The 18981-nt window shown below is 54.9% G+C and overlaps 6 protein-coding genes across 6 annotated transcripts; 2 read left to right on the top strand and 4 right to left on the bottom strand.

Annotated features, from left to right (window-relative positions):
- Positions 1 to 143: 143 nt before the first annotated feature.
- On the bottom strand, positions 144 to 1206 carry SWP1 (Dolichyl-diphosphooligosaccharide--protein glycosyltransferase subunit SWP1; the record flags this gene model as incomplete). Its single annotated transcript, XM_036642729.1, has 4 exons — positions 144 to 383; positions 448 to 735; positions 791 to 989; positions 1073 to 1206. 4 exons carry the CDS (start codon positions 1204 to 1206, stop codon positions 144 to 146), a joined length of 861 nt encoding a protein of 286 aa, XP_036492499.1.
- Positions 1207 to 1794: 588 nt separating this feature from the next.
- QPCT-1 (Glutaminyl-peptide cyclotransferase) lies at positions 1795 to 2986 on the bottom strand (the record flags this gene model as incomplete). Its single annotated transcript, XM_036642728.1, has 2 exons — positions 1795 to 2293; positions 2343 to 2986. The coding sequence occupies 2 exons, from the start codon at positions 2984 to 2986 to the stop codon at positions 1795 to 1797; spliced, it is 1143 nt and encodes a 380-aa protein (XP_036491828.1).
- A 1050-nt stretch (positions 2987 to 4036) lies between these two features.
- Positions 4037 to 4885, top strand: CGCS363_v010878 (Oxidoreductase BOA17; the record flags this gene model as incomplete). The annotated part of the gene is made up of 1 exon (XM_036642727.1): positions 4037 to 4885. One exon carries the CDS (start codon positions 4037 to 4039, stop codon positions 4883 to 4885), a length of 849 nt encoding a protein of 282 aa, XP_036491827.1.
- Positions 4886 to 8151: 3266 nt separating this feature from the next.
- On the top strand, positions 8152 to 12801 carry ZRA1-0 (ZEB2-regulated ABC transporter 1; the record flags this gene model as incomplete). The annotated part of the gene is made up of 4 exons (XM_036642726.1): positions 8152 to 10127; positions 10178 to 10337; positions 10390 to 10913; positions 10962 to 12801. 4 exons carry the CDS (start codon positions 8152 to 8154, stop codon positions 12799 to 12801), a joined length of 4500 nt encoding a protein of 1499 aa, XP_036491834.1.
- Positions 12802 to 13295: 494 nt separating this feature from the next.
- Positions 13296 to 14246, bottom strand: CGCS363_v010876 (uncharacterized protein; the record flags this gene model as incomplete). Its single annotated transcript, XM_036642725.1, has 1 exon — positions 13296 to 14246. One exon carries the CDS (start codon positions 14244 to 14246, stop codon positions 13296 to 13298), a length of 951 nt encoding a protein of 316 aa, XP_036491833.1.
- A 928-nt stretch (positions 14247 to 15174) lies between these two features.
- Positions 15175 to 17298, bottom strand: IQM6 (IQ domain-containing protein IQM6; the record flags this gene model as incomplete). Its single annotated transcript, XM_036642724.1, has 1 exon — positions 15175 to 17298. The coding sequence occupies one exon, from the start codon at positions 17296 to 17298 to the stop codon at positions 15175 to 15177; it is 2124 nt and encodes a 707-aa protein (XP_036491836.1).
- Between the last annotated feature and the right edge of the window lie 1683 nt (positions 17299 to 18981).

The following is an 18981-nucleotide window of genomic DNA, read 5'->3' as shown; positions in this document are numbered from 1 at the left end:
TGAATCCCCTGCCAACTTTTTCCCCTGATGAAAGACCCCGGGATTTCCGCCCTGGTGGGTGACTTTATTCCTCGTCCACATGATGCGAAAAAAGAAGCTCGCTTCCTCCCTAAGATATGTATGCGGTCATGGAAAACAACAGTCTACCTCTGGCCAGCAAGGCGACGGCTCTGGACCTCGCCGAGGGCCTTGGAGCCGCTGAGGAAGATGGAGACACCGACAATGCCGATGACGGGCAGGGTCTGGAAGAGGTTCCAGGTGCTGTAGTAGAGGAAGAAGACGCCCTCCATGGCGACGATGGAGCCGAAGAAGGCGGCGTGGGAGACGGGTGCCGCGCCGAGGGCCTTGGAGAGGTGGTTGAAGTTGGCGCCGAGAGAGAGCCACTGGGAAGATAGTCAAGTCAGCACGTGTGGTCATGGACAGTCGTGGATAAGGATGAGAACGTACGCCCACGAGAAGAACGGGAATCGTGGCCAAAACGGCCATGACAAAGGCCAGCGAGATGATCTTGGGAGGGCTGCGGGGGTCCTCGCGGAAGATGTGGTTGATCTCGGGCTGCTTGCCGTAGCGGATGGGAGCGTCGTAGGTCGGGGCAGGGGCGGAGGCGTCGCGCTTTACGTCGAGGTCGAAGACAGTGGTGTCGAGGGCCTTGGAGGCGCCGAAGGAGCCGATAACGATGCTGGCGCGGAGGGGCTTGGTGGCCAGGAGGTGCTGGACGGGGAGGTCCTTCTGGGCCTGTGGAAGATGTAAGCGGGCTGGCAATGCGATCAAGAAACAAATGAATACGTACGACATCAACGACGCCGCGGCCGTTCTCCTTGAGCTCCATAGGGAAAGGAGCCTCGAGGCCACTCTCGGTCTCCTTGAGGATCAGGAAAGCCTGGTGCGGGCGCTTGGCCTTGTCGCCCTCCTTGGCAGTGATGATGACCTTGAGGGAGTCCTTAGCTCCGAGGGAGAGGGCGGTCCTGAGAGGAGAGGTCGCGCTCAGCCTGTCGATGTGTCTCGTCAGCAATTGGGTCGAGATCGAGAGTATTCCGTCGCCCGCGAGAGCTCCAGCACCAGCTTCACTTACTTCTCCTTGGTGGCATCCTTGCCCTTTCCAGAGACAGAGACGGTGGCACTGTCAAATCCCCATGATGAAGCGGCCTGCGCGGCACCGGCCGCAAACAGCGCGAGGGCTGGTGTCAAGGAGTGGAGGAATCGCATTGTTGCTGGTTGGGCGGCTTGTCTGTTGCGGCTTGTAGCTGGAGCTTCGACATCGCCAGGTGCTGCTGCACTTATGGACAGCTTTCGTGTCCATTACGAACTACCGATTGGCGCACGGGCCAGGCAAAGCGGGACCCTTGTACGGTGCGTATGTGATCAGCACTGTTTTGAGCACTGTACATGGAGCGCATGGTGAAAGCCATGTTTTGCTGAACAAATTGAACTCAAATACAAATACAACAACTTCAAGTTCAGAAGTGACTGTCTTGAGACCACAGTTCCGTGATTATCTTCTAGTATCTAAAAATACGGAAGGTTTTGGGAGACTTGCGATGGAGCCACTTGCAACTGAATATGCATGCACATAATGTATACCTACAAAATGTCGAGAGGAATTTTGATGCATTTAAAATTGGCGCCTCAAAGCTCCGATTGAGAACGATTTCACCTGGTTGTATTGGGATACTGACCCAAATTTGACGGTCTATGCATGCATACGTCTCCAACACAAGCATAGCTGCTTGCCAAGACTTCAAACCACGACTCCATCTACATGAACCAGAACTTGCTGTCTAAATGCCACAAAATTCAAAGCTCGTCATGAGCCGTCTCAGACTCCGCGATTTTCGGGAGGAACTCATCAACCTCCATCCACTCAGCCGCAAACACCGTGATAATGCGTGCCCAGTCACGAACGGTCGGCAGATCCAGGTGGTCGCCATCATCCGTAATCTTGTGCCACACGTCGGGGAACGGTGTAGGAATGATGTGTAGAATCTCAACGCCGCGCTCCATGAACGGCACATGATCGTCCAGAACGTATCCCTGGCTCAATCCACCGTTCTTCTTGTTCTTGTCCACGAGGAAAGGGCGTTTCGGATCGGACTCAAGCACACCGAGCTTGCGCATGCGGTCTTCAATCTTGGCCATTTTCTTGTACGCCCAGTGGGTAGAAGCAAAATATGAGGGGATTCGCGGGTTCGGGGCGCCCAGCAAGTCGATGAGGAGGAAGAGGCTGATGGACGAAAGTCCGGTCTTGTAGATCGAGTTGGGGTGGACTTCAGACTCCCAGCTTTGGGCAAGAGCTCTGGCTCATGTTAGACGGTTCAACAGCAACACTCAGAATGACGACATACCTTGCTCCGTAGAGCGAATCGGTATCGGTCCATGAAACCCAAGCCTCCTCTCCGTCAAGAAGGATGATCTGGATTCCCTTCTCCTCCTCGAGCCCATTTCCAGCATCGCCCGAAGCCTCCATGGCCTTCCACTTCTTCACGAGCGCATCTTCGATGCTCCTGGCGGCGTGGAGCAGCATTGCACAAGGTGCCGCGCTGTCAATGGCTCCGATGAAGCCATCAGGATGGACCAGACTATCGTAGTGTGCAACAAGCGTCAGGCGCTCGACCTCGCCGTCCTTTGTCCAAGGGGGGTCGCGGCGGAAGATGAGGTTGGTGAAGGGTATGTCCTTGTCCCCCGTCGCAGGCGTCTTGGAGGTTGAGTTGTGCCACTCGATCGTCCACTCGGGCAAATGCGCGCGGAAGAAGTCGACAAAGTGCTGCTGCACCTTGGCCGAGCCGGGGGTGCCGGGGACGCGAGGGATAAGGATCGGCGCCAGCAGGGAGCCGGTATGGATATCGAAGCTGTCGCCGCCGGAGGGGATCGCGCGGAGAGCCTCGTCGCCAAGTTCGGTGTAGGCCGTCGCGGGGGTGAAGAGCGAGCAGAGGACGAGGAGGATGGACCCAACGAGGGGTAGCTTCGGGAGGGAGGTCAACAGACCCATCGTGGCAGGGACAAGGTCGGCAGCAGCAGGTTCATGCTGCTGCTTCTCGTGGCCGGTGGAAAAGCAAGGTTTTGTTGTGTGTGCTTATGTGTCGCTCGGCGGCTTCTTGCGAGAGGAGCCGTCAGGTTGCGACAGCCATGTTGGGCGGGGAGAAAGGTGTCAAGTGGGAGAGGAGACCCTGAGGTCGAAATGCGACTCAGGTCCACGCCGGGTCCATGTCCCCGCCAAAGGGCACCAGCGGACGGTGCTTGCTGGGAAATATTCCGATAGCGGCTCCACCCACGGAGTTAGACCCACCGTTCCGGCTTCCCTAATGGTGCTAGGCGATTCTGGGGTCGTCAAACTGCCGGGCGGACCATCTGAGCAGCCAACTCAATCATCAACCTCTTTTCAATGACAACTGAGATCGAAATCCGTAAATACGTCTGAGTCCAGAGGATCATACTTCTGCTTAATTCCTCGCAAAGTCCTAGGCCAATGAGGTATGCCAGTGTCGGCCGAACCAAGCCATCGGTTCGCACTCTAAACTCCAACGGACGAACCACATCGCCTATCGCCGACAGCCAGTCAAGCTCATGGTGATCTTCGGCGTTAACCCATGGCTGCCATTCGCGGCGCTTACACCAATGGCGATCAGTGGCATCAAGCCTCAGTTGCACCATAGCAGTCGGATTCCTTGGCATGAAACGAAAGGGATGTTAAAAGTCACACGGCTGTTCTCAGACAGGTTAACGCCGCTGCACCACCTCGTCTAAGAAGTAAGCAAAGTCAAGTTATCGCCGTGTGGCTTCACCAATGGCTAGGACTTGGATCTGACATACAGCAGCCACAACAGCCTAAATGAGTTGCGCCCTTCTCATGGCCATGGATATGGAGTGAAATATGCATAAAAGATGATGGTTTTCCCTTAGAAAGTGAACTTCCCTGCATCATCACTCTCACTTACAGCTCTTACCTTGTCTACTCAAGCCAAGCTACATAACAAGCTTTGAATCCTTCATCAAACAAACAGCTTATCGCAGACTACTCCTCGAAGCATCCTAAATCAAAATGGAATCTCCAGTCTGGTTCATCACTGGCGCCTCTTCAGGTTTTGGCTTCGAAATCGCCAAGGAGGCCCTCGCTCGCGGCCACAAGGTCATCGCAACCGCACGAAACCCGTCCAAGATCTCTGCTCTCGCCTCCTCGGGTGCTGACCTGCTCCCCTTGGACGTCACCGCCGACGAGGCTTCTGTCACCGACACTGTCAACAAGGCCTTCACACTCCACGGCAAAGTCACCCATGTCATCAACTCTGCCGGCTACGTCCTCGACGGTACGGTCGAGGAGGCCGATGCCAAAGAAGCCTTTGATCAGTTCAACACCAACGTCCTCGGCACCCTGAAAGTCTGCCGTGCCGCTGCTCCCCATTTGCGAGCTCAGGGCTTCGGCGTCGTCGTCAATATCGGCAGCCTTGGCACCTGGGAGAGCTGCGCTGCCGCCGGGCTGTACTGCGCAACGAAGGCGGCCGTGAGCAACTTGACGGAGGCTTTCCGTGATGAACTCAGACCATTCGGTGTTGACGTCTGCGCGCTCGAACCAGGCTACTTTCGCACCGGATTCCTCAACCCTGGCGCTCGCATCAAGGCCAAGGTAGACCTGGATGCGTACCAAACCGGCCCCGCTGGCAACTACAAGAAGTTGCTTAACGAAGCAGACAACCACCAGCCAGGTGACCCAGTTAAGGGAGCCCGTGTCGTTGTGGACGTTTTCACCAAGTCTGGTGTTGCTGAGGGTAGAGAGATCCCCATCAGACTGGTTCTTGGTACAGACTGCCTGGCTGCGGTGCGGAAGAAGTGCCAGGAGACGCTTGCGTTGATGGATGAGTGGGAGTCGATCACTACCACGACCGACTTTTAGACGGAGCACATGGTAGTAGTTTTTCGCCAGGATGGAACATCTAGAAACTATATTTTGGGTTATTTCATAATATAATATGTCTCTACGATCATATAAGGGCCTTTCTTCCCGGTGTTGAATGGATGCTGCCACTACATTTCAACTCATTCACTTGTTAGACCTTTTGGAACTGAAGATGCCCGCTGAAATTGATTTTTGGACGACCGTGTCAAGTTTCTGAGCCCTTGAAGCTCAATGACAAGAAAGGGAAAGTGATTCTCACGTGGTATCTCGTGTGTAAGTTATGTGCTTGGTTGAAATTTCTGGCAAAATAATAATACGATTGCTGTCATACAAGCAGGTAATTCTACTTCATTGAGCAAAGTTAATACTTGCTGTGCATGCCCGTTATTCTCCCTGTCCACTGTGCAAAATCAAACTTGAAGTTACATCGCCGAAAATGAGCACTGCAGATAAACACTACAAAGGGCGTCACGCATGCGAACCATGGGCACCGATAAAATCCTTTGGAAATCAAGACAACAATACAGATCATTGATATTGAAGCACTGAAATTGATATTCTCGTCTCTGCTGTAATATTCAATACATGATATATGCAACTTTTTGCGGTAAGGGCATGGTAGACATCTTTTCCACGTAGAAGGGAAGAATAAATCTACCGGAATGCTTATGGTACTTCCGAAGCTATGAGACTTGATATATGAATATTGTATCTGAAACATAAAACTGTTTTATTGACTTTCACAGCTACTAGTCTAGTCAAGTGCTGCGTTATGTTCCAAAGTGATCAACAGTATTTGGAATGATAAGGTCGGAGTGTAACAGATTAAAGGACAAAGAGACATCTATCTGACAAAATCCTCGACGTGGCGTGGTTCATCACGTCTGAATGTACGATTTTGCGTCCATACACAAGGACTCTCAGCGGACCGGTGAACACGTGTGGGCAAGGTCAATCAACAAGCAGGATGGCTGAAATACTCATAGACTGGCCCTGATCATGGCGCCCTTGAGCTTGAACTTGAGCTGATATCGATTATGAGAACGTTTCAAAAGCAAACAAGACCAGCAAATCCTACCTGAGCATTGGTTTCTGGGGTCAGTGAAATGTTTCTGAATCAGGGTTGGTTAAGCAGGTGATGTGGCTCGCGCGCGCGGGGCAAAATGACGGAATTCGCAAAGAGGCCCTCACACTTCGGACTCCCATTTGGTTTATCAGCCGGTCGAAAAGGGGAATCTTTCTGCGCTGGGAAAATGCCGTGTCGGACCCCGTTCGGTCGAGCAGATCAATTTGGAGCATCCCGTCATCCGTTTCGGTTGGCACTGCGTCCGCCGCAAGATCTGCTCCGTTGCCGCTTCGGGTGCAAGGAATCACCCGAAAAGACTTTCCCGAGACGGGGTCCTACGGTTGTACTGATAAGGCCGTCGGGTGGGATGCCCAAATCCTAGCGTCAGGAGAAATGGCACCGAGACAGCATGTTCTAGAAACGGCCAGGGGGCTTTGACGAAAGATCCAATCGAAGCTGTTCCGGAAGAAACCCACATCTGAGCCGCAGGCAAAATGGAGGCCTGGGGACCTCTTGGAGACCCGTCAGCCAGAGTAAGATTCGTCCTCTCGCCAAAATGACCCAGGCACTGCGTGTCGTAAATCTCTTCTCGGGTTTAAGAGTGCGTTGACCCCGGCCCCTCTTGTCAATGACGAATTTGACCTAGGTAACATCCCCTTACCGGCAGCTGAAGCCGTGGGGACAAGCCCTTTGGTGAACCCTAATATGAGCCATACGCAAGGTTTGTATCTGATCGAGGGGGCCAACCCCTGGAAGTGATATCGAAAGACGGTGTCCCGAAGGAGGAAGGCCGGTAGACCCACTCATGCGCCGCTCGTAGCGGCATCACGGCTTACAAATGGAGGGAGGCGCTTTTTGCGGTGTTGCAAGCGGACCCCGAAGGGATGGAGCTTTTCTCCTAGAGCGGAAGGCTATGATTAGGCAAAGAGTTGAGAGCCCGGACTGGTGCACTCAGGGGGCAGTCCCTGCCACACCCACCGCCGTGCATGTAGCGAGTGTTGTTGAGTCAACTGGCGGACTGAGACGGTCTTTCGCATTCGCGTTGCATGTTTGTACCTTTGTACTTCCCGTAAATCGACCATGCGAATCGAGACTGGATGAGGTGTAAGTGAATGTAACGGTAGAAGGGAAAGATAGAATAGTCAGGGGATTCCCACTAGACCTTGGCTCCCATTTGTGATATTGAAGATATTGAGAAGCCCGTGTCAATGAACCAATTGAGCACCCATCCTTGGGGTTACTCCAATATCGAGCGTGAAACTTGACGGGTGTAAGTGTTTGCCAGACAATCGGGTCCGGACCCAACAGACAGCAAGTGTGGATAGCGGTGCGGCACGCGTGCAAGCACGTCCAAGAAATAAAGATCAAACGAACTGGTGGTCCTTTTAAAGGCCATGGCCGGGAGTCAGGTTGGATTTAGACGTTGGGGAATCTGGACTTCTCGGTAAAAATACGGGGTCAGCGGCGTCCGCTTTCGGGGCACTTGAGGACCCCGATCGTCCGCCCGCGCGGACCCACACCCACCTTCCGCCTCCTGGACGACATGGCGGGCTTTTTACGTGAGGATCATCGCCAAGGCGGCCCGCCTCTATCGAGACCCATCCCACTTACACGCAGCCCAGGCAAGGCTTGCAGACAACCAACAACATGCAGGTATTTTCAAGACCAGGTTCACGTCCAGCTGCAGCAAACAACACATGGCCCCCTTTACTACGTCAAAAGCGTGAGATTTGGCTCATTCGGCGCACGGAAGACCCGGGGCGCTGGATCCAAATTGACAGCCCGGATTTTGAGATGGACCCCTTACGTATTATGGACCGTGGACCTACGGGGACCAGAGACACTCCGTGATGCTCATGATAAATCTAGAACTAGCCTTATTATACATGCCATGTTTCAAGTCTTCAGGCACATCTCTGCTTGCTTTTCCTCTTAACCTTACACAACTTACACTACTTTAAAGTCCTCTTAACAGGCCTTCTTCCTAATCACCTTATTGTTTACTTGAAGGCTGTCTACGGCACGTCGAGCGCACACCTGGTTGATGCTGATCGGTGAGCTTCGCTGCCTTCTCACGTGCGATGTGCAGGATCCAGGACTGACATTATACTTCCAGGGTAGCAAGATACACTTGCAGCCGCTCCATCAGCCAGACGCCCCTTTCCAATCATACGACTATCGTACATAATATCACATCATGTCTGCGCCAAACATCCCCTTCAACAACGACCACACGGCGCGTGTGGCCGGAGACACTGGGAGCCAGAAGACCTTTGTCAACGAGCACGACGCCATTTCAACATCGAACGAGAAGCCCCCCGTTTCGAAGGCGGTTGAGAGCAGCTCCTCTGCGTCGACTTCAGATGAGGATGGAAACGACACCGAGTTGGAACGCCGCCATTCCATCGTTCAGGAACTCGCCCGAGAGTACACCCGGCACTCGGCAGTAAACATCGGCGACAACAACCACGCCCTATTCGGGAGTGACGACGAAAACTCACCTCTCAACCCGAATGGGAAGCATTTTAACGCTCGAAAATGGGCAAAGACCCTCGCGAACGTGACGAATGAGCACGGTTCTGGATTTCGCAAGGCGGGTTTCGCCTTCCAGAACCTAAATGTTTTCGGTTACGGCCAGGAGACGGATTACCAAAAGGATGTCGGCAACGTTTGGTTAGAGCTTCCCAGTATCACCCGCAAACTCACCTCAAAGACGGGAGGTCAGCGTCGCATCGACATTCTTCGCGATTTCAACGGTGTTGTTGAGGCAGGTGAAATGCTCGTTGTCCTCGGACCTCCTGGATCCGGCTGCTCGACCTTCCTCAAGACCATCGCCGGCGAGACCAACGGTATCTACACCGACGAGCGCGCATACTTCAACTACCATGGTATGTCCGCCAAGGAACTCCACAAGCACCACGCCGGTGACGCCATCTATACCGCTGAAGTCGATGTGCACTTCCCTCAGCTTTCCGTCGGCGACACGCTCACATTCGCTTCGCGGGCACGCTGCCCTCGTAACCTCCCTCCCGGCATCACAAGCGCCCAGTACTGCGACCATCTTCGCGACGTTGTCATGGCCATGTACGGCATCAGCCACACTATCAACACTCGCGTGGGCAACGAATACATCCGTGGTGTTTCCGGTGGTGAGCGTAAGAGAGTAACCATCGCGGAAGCCACCTTGGCCAACGCACCCCTGCAGTGTTGGGATAACTCCACGAGAGGTCTCGACTCAGCCAACGCGGTCGAGTTCTGTAAGACCCTCCGCTTGCAGTCAGAGCTTTTCGGCCAGACCTGTGCCGTCTCGATCTACCAGGCGCCTCAGAGCGCGTACGATCTTTTCGATAAGGTTCTCGTCCTTTACGAGGGTCGTCAGATTTTCTTCGGCCGCACCACCGACGCCAGGCAGTACTTCATCAACCTTGGTTTCGAGTGCCCCGCGCGCCAGACGACACCGGACTTCCTCACCTCGATGACTGCGCCTTCCGAGCGTGTTGTTCGTCCTGGATTCGAAGGTCGTGTGCCCCGCACCCCTGATGAGTTCGCCCAATGCTGGAACGCCAGCCAGGAGTGCCAGAACCTGAAGGGAGAGATCGAGCAGTACAAGAGCGACCACCCTATCGACGGTGTCGACGCCCAGGCGTTCAGAGAGCAGAAGCAGTCCGTTCAGGCCAAGAACCAGCGCCTCAAGTCTCCGTATATCTTGTCATATGGTCAGCAAGTCAAACTCTGTCTCTGGCGTGGCTTCAAGCTTCTCAAAGGCAGTCCCGGCTTAACACTATTCGCCCTGATTGCCAACTCTTGCACCGCTCTCATCATGTCGTCCCTGTTCTACAACCTTTCGGAAACCACCAGCTCGTTCTACAATCGATCCGCCGTTCTCTTCGTCGCCATTCTTGCCAACGCCTTCTCTAGTGCCTTGGAAATTCTCACGCAGTACGCGCAAAGACCGATTGTCGAGAAGCACACCCGCTACGCCTTCTATCACGCCTCCGCTGAGTCCTTCTCTTCCGTCCTGGTCGACATGCCGTACAAGATCCTGAACACGATTTGCTACGACTTGATCATCTACTTTATGACAAACCTGAATCGCGAGCCTGGAAACTTCTTCTTCTTCCTGTTCACGACCTTCCTGATGGTGCTTGCCATGTCTGGTCTGTTCAGATCAATGTAAGTTCCAATCGTGTCTCGCAATGACACTTGAAGCTAACGACAGACAGCGCCTCTCTGTCCCGCACGATGTCACAAGCCATGGTCCCCGCCTCGATCTTGATTCTGGCCCTGGTAATCTTCACCGGTTTCGTTATTCCTGTCGACTACATGCTTGGCTGGTGCCGATGGATCAACTATTTGGACCCTGTGGCCTACGGTTTTGAAGCGGTAAGCTCAACTTCGCGCTGGCATCAGAAACGCAGACTGACCCAAGTTTCAGCTTATGATCAACGAGTTCCACAATCGCGAGTTTGAGTGCGGTGCCTTCGTCCCCAGTCCTCTGCTCGAGGGCTATGAGAACGTCACTCTCGCCAACAGAGCATGCTCTACCGTCGGCGCCGTGCCCGGCCGTTCCACCGTTAGTGGTGACGCCTACATCGGATCTCAGTACAAGTACTTCAACTCCCACAAGTGGCGCAACGTCGGCATCCTCATCGCCTTCATCATCGGTCTCCACATGGTTTACTTCCTCGCCACTGAATATGTCTCTGCCAAAAAGTCCAAGGGTGAAGTCCTCGTCTTCCGTCGTGGCGTCGCCCCTCCTGCCAAGGGCAAGGACGATGTCGAGGCTTCCATGTCTGGACCTTCCGCTATTGTCGAGAAAGGTGGCAGAGGGGCTGGTTCCGACAACGAGGGTGCTATCCAGGCTTCCACCAGCGTCTTCCACTGGAACGATGTGTGCTACGATATCAAGATCAAGGGCGAGCCTCGCAGGATTTTGGACCACGTCGACGGTTGGGTCAAGTAAGTGATTCTGAAGCTCGTATGCCAACGTCAACTAACCGCTGCCAGACCTGGAACTCTGACGGCTCTCATGGGTGTTTCCGGCGCCGGAAAGACGACGCTTCTCGACTGCCTCGCTGATCGTGTCTCCATGGGTGTGATTACAGGAGAGATGCTCGTCGACGGGAAGATTCGCGATCAGTCCTTCCAACGCAAAACCGGTTACGTCCAGCAACAGGATCTCCATCTCGAGACCAGTACCGTTCGTGAGGCTTTGGAGTTTAGTGCCCTCCTGCGCCAGCCCGCCACTACCTCTAAGGCCGAAAAGTTGGCCTATGTTGACGAAGTCATTAAGCTCTTGGATATGCAGGAATACGCTGACGCCGTCGTCGGTGTCCTTGGCGAGGGATTGAACGTCGAACAACGCAAGCGCCTCACGATCGGTGTGGAATTGGCCGCAAAGCCACCCCTTCTTCTCTTCGTCGACGAGCCTACTTCTGGCTTGGATTCTCAAACCTCGTGGGCTATCCTGGACCTTCTCGAGAAGTTGTCCAAGGCTGGCCAGTCCATCTTATGCACCATCCATCAACCGTCCGCCATGCTATTCCAACGCTTCGACCGCTTGCTGTTCCTCGCTAAGGGCGGTAGAACCGTCTACTTTGGAGAAATCGGAGAAAACTCGCACACCCTTACGTCGTACTTCGAGAGAAACGGAGCTCCCAAGTGCCCAGACGGTGCCAACCCTGCCGAATGGATGCTTACAGCCATCGGAGCCGCCCCTGGATCAACCACCGAGACCGATTGGCACCAGGCATGGAGATCTAGTCCCGAGTACCAGGCCGTCCAGGAAGAGCTCCAGCGTCTCAAGTCCGAGGGCGCATCCCACATTGACTCTCAGGAAGACCAAAAGGCGTCGTTCCGCGAATTCGCCGCCCCCCTCTGGGACCAGCTCCTCATCGTCACCCGCCGTGTGTTCCAGCAGTACTGGCGCACGCCCTCGTACATCTACGCCAAGTTCATCCTCTGCTGCTCCGTCGCCCTCTTTATCGGTCTTGTCTTCCTCAACGCCCCACTCAGTATCCAGGGTCTCCAGAACCAGATGTTCGCCATCTTCAACATCCTGTCCATCTTTGGTCAGCTGGTGCAGCAGCAGATGCCTCACTTCGTGACGCAGCGCTCGCTCTATGAAGTCCGCGAACGCCCGTCCAAGACATACAGCTGGAAGGTCTTCATGCTATCGCAGGTCATCACTGAGATTCCCTGGAACTCGCTCATGTCCGTCTTCATGTTCATCTGCGTCTACTACCCCGTCGGCCTCTGGGAGAATGGCGACCCGAGCCAGCGCAGCGAGCGCGCCGGTCTCATGTGGCTCCTCTTCTGGCAGTTCCTCATCTTCACCTGCACCTTCGCGCACGCCTGTATCGCCATCACAGAGACGGCCGAGATGGGCGGTAACCTGGCCAACATGCTGTTCATGATGTGTCTGCTGTTCTGTGGTGTTCTCGCCAGCCCCCAGCAGATGCCCGGCTTCTGGATCTTCATGTACAGAGTGTCACCGTTCACATACCTGATATCGTCCATCCTATCCACTGGTCTGGCCAACTCCGACGTTGTCTGTTCCGGCAACGAGTATATCCACTTCAACCCGCCAGCCAACGACACCTGCGGGACGTTCATGCGGGGATACATCGACCAAGCCGGAGGATACCTCCTGAACCCCGATGCCACAACCGACTGCAGCTTCTGCTCCATCGCCAACACCAACGTCTTCCTCACGCAAATCAGCTCCAACTTTGACAACAGATGGCGCGACTTCGGCATCGGCATGGTGTACATTGTCTTCAACATCGCCGCCTCCCTTTTCCTCTACTGGCTGGTCCGCATGCCAAAGAAGAGCAAGAAGGCCTAAGCCAACATTCTCTCCCTCTCTCTCACACACAACATCACGACGCAAGGATTCCACTACGCAGCACACAGTCTGCGATCATCACAAACAACTTCTTCTCTTTCTCTAATGTCACCTTTTTCTCCCTCAAAGAATATTACTGCATATGTATGATGGGCATCATAGATGTTTCCTTAAAGTCTGGGTTATGGATCACATGGGCTAGAATTGTCGCAAGATCATTTTGTAGCATTCAATAAACTGAGCATCTCACGAATGAAATAAGTCTGACTCGACTGACGAGGGATGTTTCGCGGAGTCAAATGACAACTCATTGGACTTGGTAACCACAAAGCCTGTCTACTACAACCCGTGTCTTTCTGTAGTTTGTTTTACGAGGCCGTCAACACTTTCCCCGCTATACACCCACGCTCAGGAAGTCGTAGCCCATCTTTGCGCTGTCACGCCACCCCTGGACATTATCAGAAAGCGAACCCAATGCCTCACCCAACCTACAATCACCACCTCACCTGAGCCACAAGAACTTCACCAACAATCCGTTTATACACGTTCCGTTGACGGTGGGTCCTTCTCGTATCCATACCCCATATCCACTCCCTCACGAGGGCGATGAAGTCCCAAGCAGTCATGCCCCTCCTGTGAGCGCCTATAACAGGCGGGTTCCGCCTCTCCACTAACCTGAACCCGTTCGCGGAGAAATGAACATAGGTTTGCAGCTTTGCGTAAGGCGGGAAAGTCGCGTCGTGCTCGATCACGTAGATATTTGGGCTGTCGCAGCCCCACAAACCAGGGAGGTCTCTCCAGGACTTGGTGGCCCTCGCCGCTACGAGGCGCAGGAACAGCGAGCGCGGGCCCGGCATCTCCATCAGCTCCGGCATCGTCTGCGTATTCGGGTCAAAGGCCCACGAGTCGTCGTACTCGAAGGCGATCGCCTCGCGGAAGGCAAATGTGGACTGGTTTCCTATATATCCCAGGTCTCGAACGGCCTGTGTTTCGTCTACGTAGAGATCTTGAGGGACTTGGAAGCAGACCAGGTCTCCGTCGGGGAAAGTCGCAAAGGGTGCGTCGACGCCGTCAACCCTCACGTTACGGATTCCAATGGCCTCTGGTTTGTCGTACGCTCGGTCGGGGTACGGAAGACGTCGAGGGTAGCGTTTGGTGAAGTACTGGCTGATGGCGCTTCGCGACTCTCGACACGCGCTCCAGAGGCCGTAGTCCGCGGCATACGCGGACGGGCTCCCGTGAAGCCACCGGGAGCCTGGGTGTGTGGCGGGCGTGAAGGTGGATGGTGCCGCGAAGAACTTTCTTCCCGAGGCGTTGGCAGGCTCTTTCTCTTCTTGCACGGAAAAGAAGTGAGCGCCGCGCGTTTGCGGACTCATGGCCATCTTCCAGATCGGCCAGCGCAACTCGGGAGGAAGCTCTCGGAAGAGGGTAAAGGTCGAAGACATTTTACTTGTGAAAGTTAGATATTCTGTAACGTGATAGTGAACTGGATAAGAAGATGCGTTAAGAACTTGCGAGCCCGCGGAAGTTATACACCCGAGAACTCGGTAACGGGCACCCGGAAGGAAGGTTCAGGTTATTCATGGTTGCTGAGGGACTCTACTTCTTGCTACTGTCACGGTCCTTGGCTGTCTATAAAACTCGGCTTCAAATGAGACGAAATAGAGAAATTTGTACAAGCGATACTGGTGGAAAGACTCTGACTTTACCCAAATACAAAAAAATTGTACCGAAATACATCCGTTTTCACACGATCTGTATCGACTTATCAGTAACGGATAAGGTCTTTGGTATCATCATCTACATCCTCATAGCAGGCATGCAGACTTTCATGGAGACTTATGGGCTAGCCATACATGATACCCACACATGACAGCACCTTAGCGGCCTTTTCCTCCAACTTGGTTCTGAAGTAACATATTGCTTAGGATACGTGATGTCACAGTCTGAACATCAGGCTAGACAGCGTTTCCTCCATCTTCAACGTTAGAACGCACTCATCCGGCGAGACTTCGACTACTGATAGCGGTGGCTTACAGTTTTGATGGAAACCCAGGGAAAAGAAGAGACCATCATCCTATTCGCGGTCTTGAGGGTCTTGTTGCGTTCAAGGGAACTAATTTCAAACGCCCTCGGACGCAGCCATACCCCTAAAGGTGTGACCTCCTCACAGCTCATAGCATTACGGCGAACACATATACTCATGTAGAATCATTGAACATTTCATCTACTCATATGTCTATCCATCAGAGGGAGCAACGCAAGCGAATGGGTATAAAGCAGCTTCCAAAAACACAAGTCCAGCCCGCCCATGATCCAAACCCTTTTCGATCCTGATCCCAACATCCCAAACCTTCAGCAGCACAGTGTCAACTAAACGCCCCCAGCAGCCCTCTCCTCTCTCGTCCTCTCCTCAGCCAGAGGCTCCATCGCCGGCTCCCCCTCCCTCTGGCCCCTAGGCTCGCTCGGCTGCAGGTTCAGCTTGCGCATCAGCTTCACCGCCGCGCGGTTCTCCTCCCGCTCCTCGGCCTCCTTTTCGAGCACCTTGCGCTCCTTGGCCGCGCTCTCGCTCTTGTCCATCTCGTCCTCCTCGCGCTTCTTGAACTCCTCGGGCGCAACGATCTTCTCTTTCTTGAGCGACAACTTCTCGAGGGCCTTCTTGCTCTTCTGGTGCGACTTGACGTACACCTCGAGCCCGACGAGCACCGCGTACGACTTGGAGATGGACACGTGCGACGTGTCGACGCCGGCCTCCTTGAGCGACTTGACGAACGCGCGGAAGTTGGACGCCGGCGGGCGGTAGTGCCCGCTCAGCGGCGACAAGCTCGACAGCCGCCCGTTCTTGATCTTGATCAGCCCCGCCGCAGAGATGCGGCTGCCCTGCAGGAAGCTCGAGTGCTGGAAGGCGCCTGACGCCTTGATGCCGACGTAAAGCCGGAAGCTCGTGTCCGCAACGAAGATCCACGTGTTCTTCTTGACGGACTTGCGGAGCAGCTTGTTGAAGACGGTCGTCGCCGAGATGTGCGAGACCTTCTTCATCCCCGTCGCTCCGTCGAACTCGGGCGTCGCGTACTTTGCGGCGCGGTCGGCTTCGAGGGCTGACTCGACGGACGACTCGGAGCGGCTGTCGTCGACGTCGCGGCCCTCGGGGGGAGGGAGGTTGGTCTGCGACCACGCGGGCGTGGGGTCGTCGGCCGGGACGATGCCGTGAACGCTGTCCTTGTAGGACTCGGTGGTGTCGATGCGCTCGCCGTTCTTCGCCCAGGTAAGCCGCCCTTCTGAGTCGACTTGCACCAGGTAGTACTGTCTCTCCTCTCGCGACAGGTATCTGACCTGCTCTCTCTCGAGCCTGTCGCGCGGACACGCCTCCATCTCAACGTTCTTGCCACCACCGTAGTCCAGCCAATAAAAGAAGTTCTCGTTCGTGTCCGACTTCTTCCACTCCTCGTGGTACACGCGCAGGTTGCTGCCGTAGCGGTGCTTAAGGTCGACCATCTCGAGGAAGTACTGCAGACCCATCATCTTGGAATCTTTCTTGCGCTTCTCGATGGCCTCGTCGCGTCGTTTCCGCCGCTCGGCCCTCTGCTCGGGCGACTCTGTAGAATCATCCGACGAGGACGAGGATTCGGCCTCGGAATCGGTGTCGTCGTGGCCGGCGCGCCTCGCTATGGTCGCCGCTTTCCTCCAGTTGTCCCGCGCCGTCGTCGGTTTCATACCGCCATCCGAGTCCCGCGACAGCACACTATGCTCGTCGCCGCCGTTTACAGACAGCGCCGCAGAGCTCTTTGCCCTCGGCCTGTTCATCTCGCGAAACCGCATCTCCTCGATGGCCGACATCCACCTCGTCGTCGGATCCAGCCCGAAGCCCTTCATCTCTCGCCTCACTCTATAGCCACGGTAATTGCGCTGGATGAGCGCCGCGGCATTCTTCATCGCTTCACTATCGCTCCTATTTCTCGTTGTTGGCGACTTCAGAGGCGCCTCGACCCCGGCCCCGGCATCTTCAGAGTGCCGGGGCGAATGCGACTGCTGGCTCTGCATCGATCTCCTCTTGGAAGTGCGGTGGGTGAGTTTGATTTCCTCCTCGCGCTCGCGCTGCACTTCTGCAATCTTTTCGAATTCGTCGCGCGACGGAGGGACGAGGCTGTCCATGTACTCCTGTCGCGAACTGAGGTTGGTGCTGGTGTGGGACTGCGCGAGCGAGCAAGTGTCGTCACTCTGCGCCGCCGTTGCAGAAAAGTTGCAATCTGGGTGGTGGGAAATGGAATCCTCAGCGGACGATCTTGGCACGGAAGGGCTCGCCGGCGGGGTAATTGCGGCGCAGGAAACGTGCTGATGCTGCTGTTGCTGTAGGGGAGGGGTCCTTCGGGGTCCAGATTCGTCGTCCTTTTGAGTGTTTAGTTGGTGCTCGTGCTGCAGCTGTTCAGAAGCCGGTTCCTCTTCGGATTCGGGTCCGACGGCAGGATAGCGGCGGTTGCTGGGGTCGAATTTCGTCATCATGGCCGTTGCCGCTGTGGGCGCTGCAACGGCTGCGGCTGCTGCCAACGCTGCCACTGCGCCTACGTCTGCGGGGTCTGCCCGGTTGTGACGAAGGCGAAAGGAGAGGGATCTGGCCCGAGAGCCGGCTGGGGCGAGCATCCGGTCTTCTGATCGTTCCAAGTCGGAACTATGCTTTGGGTTGGTGGTGGTGGTAGTGGTGGTGCTTGGTTGGTGCCTCGTCGGGATGTAGGTGGTTGCGAAATCGAGGCGTACTGTTTGTAGACCGATGTTTCCAATGTTAAAGGCTGTTTTAGTGAGGCTGCAGCAGTGTAAGGCGGGGGTCAATATGTGTCGGCTGGAACTTGAACAAGAGTCTTTGAAGGTCGGCCAGTCATGGGTAATTATGGGGTTGAAGTAAGCATATCGAAGAGAAGGGGGCCAGATGTAGTAGATAAAGTACTGCGAAGATGGACGAGTCGAGAACGCAGTCAAGAGTAGTCAAGAATCTGCCGAGACGGTTAGACCCTTTCTCAGTCACTAAAATATATTAGAGCCGGTGGGAACGTTGGATAGGGTAGGATAGGAACGGTCGGCGTCCCCTTCTAGAAGAAGAGGAAATCTCAGGACAATAAACATCGCCCTGCATCATACCACGGGCCATCCTTGTCAGCAAGCGGCTTGGGGGCGGGCTCGTTTCTCCATATTACCCAGCGAAGCAACAAGGTGTGTGCTGCTCAGCCGACGACTGCTGGCGTGTAAATGCTGGGCTGTGACGCAACCTAACACATTTCAGCACACTCGTTTGACCAAGAAGTTGAAAGAAACCCCGTGGGCGAAGACGGCAACGGGATGCGCTGATGCCTTCGGGATCCCGGATTGCCTCTGGGTGCGCGGCCGTGATGCGTAACTTGGTTCCTGCGGCCTCTTCTCCCGCCCGCAGTCCGTCTACTTGTTGAAGAAGGCGCCTGTGGCTTGTGCAGACCGAGAAAGCCAGTGAGATGCTATCCAGCCAACCCGATAGGCAACCTCGACCACTCAATCAGTCTAGGTGTGGCTGTCTAGACGAAAGGGCCAACGGAATAGACAGGGAAACCCCGAAATAGCAGGCCACGGCCACCTCACAGCTAACTAGCTCATCGGCAGAGAGAGGCATTGCTAGTAGACGATCTCTCAACCGCATGTCTGTTTTACGTACAGACTGAGACTGGGCTGCATTGGGCGCTCACGACGGTCTTAGTCCGCCTTGGAAGGACGCCAAACGGTCGCCAACCCCCACCAAAAGTTTCCAGCCCTGTTAAACATTACGCGTCCTAGTCAGTCTTGCGGGGGAAATGCTCTCCAACCACGATCCTCGCCCAGCTGACAGCAAACACTCTGCCACCAACAAAACCAACAGAGCAAGCACAGGGCACTTCACAGCCACGGCCCCGACCAGAAGGTCCAAAACGGCAGCTCATTCAGCTGTCCTCCTCGTTGCCCCACTTAAGCCCCCCCGCGGCCGCCGAGACTTCTGGCGGCAACGGCCTTGGCGGCCACCGATGAGGGTCCCGCGATCTCGAAGGGGTTCACCGTTCAGTAATCGGGCGTTGAAGCCCTGAGGATCAGATATATTTTGGTCTCCTAGACGGAAACATTATCATTACTGTTCATTTGTTCATGATTCGGGTCAATCTCAGCCCGCTATATATGTGCAACTGGGCC

Source organism: Colletotrichum siamense, assembly GCF_013390195.1.
Source record: "Colletotrichum siamense strain Cg363 chromosome Unknown KSG_Cg363_contig07, whole genome shotgun sequence".
Taxonomy (NCBI): Eukaryota; Fungi; Ascomycota; class Sordariomycetes; order Glomerellales; family Glomerellaceae; genus Colletotrichum; species Colletotrichum siamense.
Note: the sequence above shows the minus strand (reverse complement) of the source record. Positions and strands in the feature narration are given on the sequence as shown.